Below are 8,266 nucleotides of genomic sequence, written 5' to 3'. Positions count from 1 at the left end.
ACCCCAGCGCGGAAGTGACTTCACTTCCGTCGCCGCCAGCCCCGCCCTCTTGTTCTGTCAGCTCTGCCCTCCGAAGCCACTAGAGGGCGCGCGCGAGAACGCGCGACCCCGAAGACTTAGTCTCCAAGGCTGCACACAAGTGCACGCGCAACGGCCTTTCCAGCGCGCCCCTGAGGACGGCTTCGGAGTGTACCAGGAACGCTGTCGAGCGTTCTCTCTGGGAGGTAGGAGTCGGAGCGCGCCACTATCCCTACATCCGCCCCTCTTTCGAGAATGATTGGATGCAATGAGGGAGGGAGCTGGGAACTGAGGAGCACCCTGACAATATACACACACAGGTGTGAACACTTAGACGTCTCACACACACCCTAAAAAGTAACATGTCGATAACGACATAACACAGACACCCGTACCCCAAGAATGATACACAATGTCACATTAACAGCTACATGCACCGAGTCACATCAAGATCCTGACACAGAAACATAATAAACTAAGGAAAATCGCAGAGGCATACTAAATGATATGCAAGTCCCCGCAGGCACAAAAACACACTTTTTGAAGCTGGACGCAAACGCAAAATACAAATGCATGGTTCCCAGACAACCTGTGCAAGCTTCTTGGTGGCTAAAGGAGGAAATACCCTGTCCAGACAGGATAGAAGGGTGTGACTTCCGGGTTCATGAATTTCCTAGTCCACGATCCTGGGTGCACTGGCCCGTTATTCTTACCTATGCTTCCTTCTTGTCATCGTTGACAAGCCTCAAGATATATTTCTAGGCCGGGCGCGGAGGCTCAAGCCTGTAATCCCAGCACTTTGGGAGGCCGAGGCGGGTGGATCACGAGGTCAAGAGATCGAGATCATCCTGGTCAACAAGGTGAAATCCCGTCTCTACTAAAAATATAAAAATTAGCTGTGCATGGTGGTGCACGCCTGTAGTTTCAGCTACTCGGGAGGATGAGGCAGGAAAATTGCTTGAACCCAGGAGGCGGAGGTTGCAGTGAGCCGAGATCGTGCCAGTGCACTCCAGTCGGGGTAACAACAGCGAGACTCCGTCTCAAAAAAAAGTCAGTCAACATAGCTAATAGAGTTGATAGTTATTAAGAAAGTAGCTGGGATCTAATTGCTCTGTGATGTTTTAAATTTTCCTATTATGTAGGAAAACAAACTCTCCCATTTAAATCTCAAAAGCCAAATAGCCAGTGAGAAGCTGCTACTTCTGATTTAACCACCCTGTCAAAGTTAAGCAAACTGAAATTGGTCCTGTTTTTGACAGGCACGGGCAAGGAGTGAAACTTGAAAAGCATTTTGTCCTAATCAAAGGTAGGATTGCTGCTGCTGTTTGTGTATACCCTTTTGGATCAGGTCCTTATAAGAAATTCCTCATAAATGTTGCAATATATGAAGCATGATATCATTGTTCATAGAAAGGTTATTAATCCTGTACCTAATACCAGGTGCTTTCAACCCAAGTATACAAATCCTGCTGAAGTCAGATGTTTATTGACTCGTCTATCACACTCAACAGACTACCCCTTCCTTAAAAGCATCTACTCTTTTCACTCATCTTTTTTCTTTTTGAGACAGAGTCTTGCTCTGTTGCCAGGCTGGAGTGCAGTGGTGCAACCTTGGCTTACTGCAACCTCTGCCTCCTGGGTTCAAACGATTCTCCTGCCTCAGCCTTCCGAGTAGCTGGGACCACAGGCGCATGCCACCACACCTGGCTAATTTTTGTATTTTTAGTAGAGACGGGGTTTCAACATGTTGGCCAGGATGGTCTCGATCTTTTGACCTCGTGATCCGCCTGCCTCGGCCTCCCAAAGTGCTGGAATCCCACTGGCTGGTGTGAGCCACTGCGCCTGGCCTCTTTTCACCAATTTTCATATCCCCTACCATATATTTGACTTTACAAAGTTCTTAAATGGTATGAAAATTACAACTTTCTAAGGCTATAATTGACAATTCAACGAGGCCAGGAGTGGTGGCCTACCAATGTTATCCCAGCACTTTGGGAAACCATGGTGGGTGGATTATTGGAGTCCAGGTTTGAGACTAGTATGGGCAATATGGCAAAACTTCTCTACAAAAAAAAAAAAAACAAAAAAAAAAAACAACCCACAAAAATTAGCTGGGTGTGATGCCATGCACCTGTAGTCCCCTTTACTCTAGAGGGTGAGATGGAGGGATCACCTGAGCCTGGCGGGGTGGAGGCTGCAGTGAGCCCTGATTGCACCACGGCACTTCAACCTGGGTGACAGAGTGAGACCCTGTCTCAAAAACAAAAAACAAGAAAACTTCAAAGTCAGGACAGGGCCGAAAACTCTAAGATAAATCCTTTAAAATTAATATAATTGGGCTGGGTGAGGTGGCTCACACCTATAATCCCAGCACTTTGGGAGGCCGAGGCAGATGGATCACCTGAGGTCGGGAGTTCAAGACCAACCTGGCCAACATGGTGAAACCCTGCCTCTACCAAAAAAAAATTAGCTGGGTGTGGTAGCAGGTGCCTGTAATCTCAGCTGCTCAGGAGGCTGAGGAAAATCGCTTGAACCTGGCAGGCGGAGGTTGCAGTGAGCCGACATAGTGCCATTGCACTCCAGCCTGGGAAACAAAAGTGAAACCCCATCTTGAAAAAAATAATTATCTTCAAAATTATGTTACTTCCTGGCTGTACTCAATCATTTTTTCAACTAACCTCCATAGGGAATTATTGTGACAAAAATTTTCTCGAGTTTTAGACTATCACTGAATTACTAGTGGTTTAACTGAGCTCCATCAGCAAGTTAGAACTGCTGGAGTGACAGAGAACCATTTCCATTTTTCCATTCACATTAAATTTCACAAAATGGTTGTTACCATGCATCATCATTAGTTCCCATGTTGCACGTGAGAGGTGCAAAATAAAGGAAAAACAGATATAAACCACTTGGTCAGACAAAATGGCAAATTCCCATCATAGTTCTCTTCCAGTATCATTCCTTGCAATTTCTTACCATATCCCCAGTAAAATTACAAATTTTTTATGTTTAGCAAAAAGTAAAGGTAACAGCATCTATGGCTCTGGAAGCAGTTGTAATGATTTTTTTAAATGGTGACTATTTTTCCTTTAGTTTTAGCTTTGGAAAGAATAGCAAAATTAGCACCTGAGGCAACAGTAACCAAACCAGGCAGGATCTGGTTACCATGACCTACCACCAACACATCTTCAGTTAAAGTTCTCAAAGCTTGATCTGACATTACAATCACCTGGGAACTTGTTAATGCAAATTATTGGATGTGATGGCTGCGACATCTGTCACCCCACTGATTGCCAGGGTTGATTCAGCTTATCTGGCTGGCTAGGCAGCTGCCCCCTTCCTTCCTCACGACTCCAAGTGTACCCTTCCCGACGCTGCGTGGTGTGTCACAAAGGACAACCATTCCCAATAGAGGAGGACCAGTCTTCCATCAAGGCTATTTATGTAGCTGCACTCCAGTGAGAACCTCCAAACAAGCTCTCAAAAATGCAAACTGGTTGGGTGTGGTGGCTCATGTCGGTAATCCCAGCACTTTGGGAGGCTGAGGCAGGCAGATCACTAAGTCAAGAGATGGAGACCATCCTGGTCAAGATGGTGAAACCCTGACTCTACTAAAAATACAAAAACTATCTGGGCGCGGTGGTGAGCACCTGTAATCCCAGCTACCAGGGAGGCTGAGGCAGGAGAATTACTTGAACCTGGGAGGGAAAGGTTGCAGTGAGCTGGGATCACACCACTGCATTCCAGCCTGGTGACAAAGCGAGACATCTCCCCCCTCCCCAAAAAAAGCAAATTATCAGTACCCAACCCAAACTTAGTAAGTTTGAAAATCTGGCAGGGAGCCAGCAATGCTTTAACCTATATGTAAATTTAATTCAGGCAAATATTTGAAAACTGCTGGTTCTAAAGGAAAAAAATTCCAATTAACTGTTTGTGCACCAGTGTTGACTCTAAGAATCTTGACCTTATCGCTTAAGGGTCAAAGTGGGAGGGTGCTTCAAACCCAGCTAGCTCAACAATGAGGAGGGGATTCTTTGTCAGGGTATAAAACCTCTAACTCATTCAACACTGAATACCCAGGCTTTTGGCGACACTAAACTTTATCTCCGATGGAAGGCAATCAACAGACTTATCCAGAGCTGCTTCTGTCCTAGTGCAAGTTGTATTAAACAGCGTATATGCTGCTTTGCAGTGCTCCAGCAGACTTCTATTACATACCATACTTTTGTCACAATCTTTAGGCTGACAAAAGAATCCAGTCAATAAAGCTAAAGTAAAAAATGAAGTACACTCTTGTCCCTGTATAATCTTAATACCTGCCGCAACACTCAATAGTTCACCATTTCCTTTTCCAGTCCCCATCACCTTAAAAAAAAGGTGTAACCTGTCTTAGGGAATTCTAATAATGGCTATTTCTAAAAGTTGCTCAGAATGAATGATACCACTTAAAATCACTGGAGGGGCTGGGTGCCGTGGCTCATGCCTATAATCCCAGCACTTTGGCAGAACAGGCAGATCACTTGAGGCCAGGAGTTTGAGACTAGCCTGGTCAACATGATGAAACCCCGTCTCTACCAAAAAATAAAGAATAAAAAAATTAGCCAGACGTGGTGGCATGTGCCTGTAGTCCAAGGTTGAGGCTGAGGCAGAAGTGAGCAGAGATCACACCACTGCACACCAGCCTGAGCAAGGAAAGTTTTTAAAAAAAAGTCTCGAGGTATTAATGTGCACACATGGTTGGAAATTCATAATCCTAGGTATACCATTATTTCAAATAATCTTATTTTTAAGATACTCAAGGCAATACCAAAAGCTATCCAATTGAAGTCTTATAAAGGACACGCTCAGACCCCAAATTTACCAGCAATGGCTCAAGTATGAAGTATTGTAAAACAAACTCAAGGTATTTCTAAAAGTTTGATTTGCTTTTGTAGGATAATGTAAGGTTAAGCGAAGGGCTGAAATATCTGTAGGAAAAATGTTCTTAACAGCAAATTTAAGTAGAGGTTTGTCTTTCTGAGGAGAAATTCATGGGAAAAAAAAGGTTTGTCATAATCTGAGATATGGCTGTTACCGATTTATCATTAACAGCTTATTTATGATTTCTGACTTTTAAATGCTCTCATATGCAAACAATAAAGTAAACAAAGCATTCTTTCCTTCGACTTGCTAAATCCAGCAAAGAACCTATGAAAAAGCCATCAATGACAGGAAACACTGAATTCCATTGTGCACATAATGCTTTCTGTAGCTACTGTTAGTTAAAATTGGAATTAAACAGAAGTGGGTAAAATTAGTAAAGGCTAAAATTAAATTGCAGAAGTAAACTGGCAAGGATTTTTTGTGCATGTCACATTAAAATCATCACCTGCCTTTAAGTGGGAGAGACCGAGAGATTTATCCAACTATTTGAAATATAATACATTTGGGTCTGAATATTTGAAAGACAGACCATGCCTATCCGTTCTTGTCAATTTTTCAAAATTAAAACTTTGGTTTTTTGGCCAGGCACAGTGGCTCAGGCTTACAGTTCCAGAACTTTGGGAGGCTGAGGTGAGCAGATCACTAGGGCAACATGACAAAGCCCCATCTATACAAAAAAGCAAAAATAGCCAGGCAAAAATGGCCTGAGCCTGTAGTCCCAGCTACTCGGGAGGCTGAGGTAGAAAATCACTAGAGCCTGAGACGCTGAGGCTGAGGCTGCAGTGAGTAGACTGTGCCACTGCACTCCAGTCTGGGTGACAGAGCAAGACCCTGTGTCAAGGAAGAAAAAACAAATTGTTTACAATATATAATCCAATATACCAAGAATCCCCATATAATTATTTTGAAAGGCTGGCACAACTAACTCTTGTTCATCCATATTATTTCCAATTGTACTGTTTAGGCACCAACATGTCTAAGCACAAGCTTTTGCTACTTGTTCACCTGTAGCATTTCTAATTCATAAGGTTTTTTAAAACTACAAATGGCCTCACTTTTAATTATGTAACAGGAACAAGAAATCCACCAGCACCAAAATTTTTAAAACTTAGATCTTTAGCGGCAGTCTTTAGAATACTCACTATAGATTTAAAAGTAATCAATTGTTAAAGCATGCACAAAGTTTAAGAATGAATAAAAACCACAACTGACAAATATGTTGGTTAACATTCCAAACATGTATAACCAATGAACATGGCCTAAGTTTTTTTTTATTGGTATTCACTTCAGTAACTTGAATCCACAGATATAAGCAGTATATAACCAGAAAGTTACAAGTAAACACAAATTATACATGCAAATTTCTGTTCACAAAGGTCACATGTGCAGGTACATGAATTAGAAGCGTGCATCTAGGATTATGGCCAAACTTTTTAAAATGCAGAACTGTAAAATTACATCTTGAAAATATGAAGAGATCGTCTACACACTTCAAAAAGTAAATGTTGCTTATACCAGAGATGTATGACAATTATGGGATTCAAGTGACAAGCAATAAGATCTCAAAAATTAATACTGGTCAAAGAGAACGGGAATATTTTTACATTTCACTGAAAATACATTGACTACTAGAATACAAAATCTAGCAGGAACTCAGGGAAAAAAATTACAAAATCTAAAGCCAATTACTTAATATTTCTTATTACCTAAACAACAGCATGACATCAACAGAAAACTGCACCTGCATCTGAATTGCCAATCTCACATTGATGAAGTTCTCCAAAAATGAAATGCACCAAAACAGGTTCAAACTCCAAATGAAAAGTCTGCAAGGCTCAGATTAAAACATGGAATGTTTCAGATGAAAGTAATAAAAATACTATTGGTTTTGTTCTTTATTGAATGGAACAAAATGTTGACATTTCTTTGAAACTTGGAAATACTAAATTTCATTTTTCCAAATGGTTCTACATTTTCTTACTGGTGCAAGTTGTCTTAAGTATTAGCTTACAAAGTCAATCTCTACAAAGTACTTCAGTCTGTTGCCATTCTGATAAAACAAAAACTATTCATTAACTTAACTGTATGCATTTTTTTTTTTTTTGCTATAACACTTAACACATGAACAGACATCTATTATTTCTCCACTAAAACAAAAGAGTACAATAATTTTCTTCTAACTATCAGTATTGTATTTAAAAAAGGTTAACATTAAAAACAAAGAACCATTATTTTCTTTGAAATCATTTAATCTTCTTGCACATCTTAAGTTTCCTTCTTCTGCCTGCGTTCTTCTGCCAATTTATTCAGAAATTTCTAAAAAGAAAAAGAATTACAGCAATTAAGTCACCTAAGAGAAACATGGCAAAATAGATTACTTCCAAAATAAAATATCCTATACATCCAAGTTTAGGACTTGAACTATAATTTTGTCAATATTTTCAACAATTAATCCTTATTAGTATATAAAAACTGTTTCAGGACATTACATTAAGGCATGGGAAAAAGTGGTAAAAGATGAAAAATGGGCATTTGAAATGTTGTAATTAACTTTAATTTTTAGAGATGACAAAACAAACACTCCAGTCACAATGAACTGACACTATCCCCAAGAACAACTACCGGTTTAAATGACATGCATTTTTATTCAATACTTTTTTTTTTTTTTTTGAGTCTCGTCTCATTCTTTGCCCAGGCTAGAGTACCATGGCGTGATCTCAGCTCACTGCAACCTCCACCTGCCAGGTTCAAGCAATTCCCTGTCTCAGCCTCCTGAGTAACTGTGATTACAGGCAACCACCACCATGCCCAGCTGATTTTTTTGTACTTTTGGTAAAGATGGGGTTTCACCATGTTGGCCACGCTGGTCTCAAACTCCTGACCTCAGGTGATCTGCCCACCTTGGCCTCCCAAAGTGCTGGGATTACAGGCATAAGCTACCACGCCCGGCCTCAATGCACTATTCATTAAATCAGCTGAACAAACGTTTTCTTGCAAGGCCATCAGTAAATATTTTAGACTCATTGAGCCCTTCAGTCTTTCTTGCAATGACTCAATCCAGCACTGAGTTACAAACTAAAATAAATACAGATGACACATAAATGATTATGGCTGCGGGTTCTAGTAAAACCTTACAAAAGCAGATAAATGAGCCACAAGTGTAGCTTGCTGAACCCTGCTTACCCCTGTGACTTCGAGAGTCTCTAGACATCGGAGCACCGTTAAAACACTAATGAAAGTACAAAAGACATTATTCAAAAATCTAATCTAAAATTTCCAAAGTTTCATTCCATCTCATTGGAATTTATCAACTTTATATAGTTAA

At 40.8% G+C, this 8,266-nt stretch overlaps 1 protein-coding gene and 1 long non-coding RNA gene across 51 annotated transcripts in view; one reads left to right on the top strand and one right to left on the bottom strand.

The window, feature by feature from the left end:
* The first annotated feature begins 152 nt into the window (after positions 1-152).
* On the top strand, positions 153-1,325 carry LOC118151666 (uncharacterized). The gene is made up of 3 exons (XR_008479823.2): positions 153-224; positions 762-878; positions 1,278-1,325. It is a non-coding gene; the product is annotated as an uncharacterized LOC118151666 (long non-coding RNA).
* Positions 1,326-4,916: 3,591 nt separating this feature from the next.
* MATR3 (matrin 3) overlaps positions 4,917-8,266 on the bottom strand; it is a 76,447-nt gene continuing 73,097 nt past the window's right edge. For 49 of the 50 annotated variants that reach the window (XM_078352987.1, XM_078353102.1, XM_078353143.1 and 46 more), the window contains one exon: positions 6,161-7,257. In XM_078352987.1, the coding sequence (XP_078209113.1) occupies positions 7,207-7,257 (51 nt within the window). In that variant the 3' untranslated portion in view covers positions 6,161-7,206. 50 annotated transcript variants of the gene reach the window in all.

The sequence above is a fragment of the Callithrix jacchus genome, chromosome 2 (assembly GCF_049354715.1).
Source record: "Callithrix jacchus isolate 240 chromosome 2, calJac240_pri, whole genome shotgun sequence".
NCBI lineage: Eukaryota > Metazoa > Chordata > Mammalia > Primates > Cebidae > Callithrix > Callithrix jacchus.
Note: the sequence above shows the minus strand (reverse complement) of the source record. Positions and strands in the feature narration are given on the sequence as shown.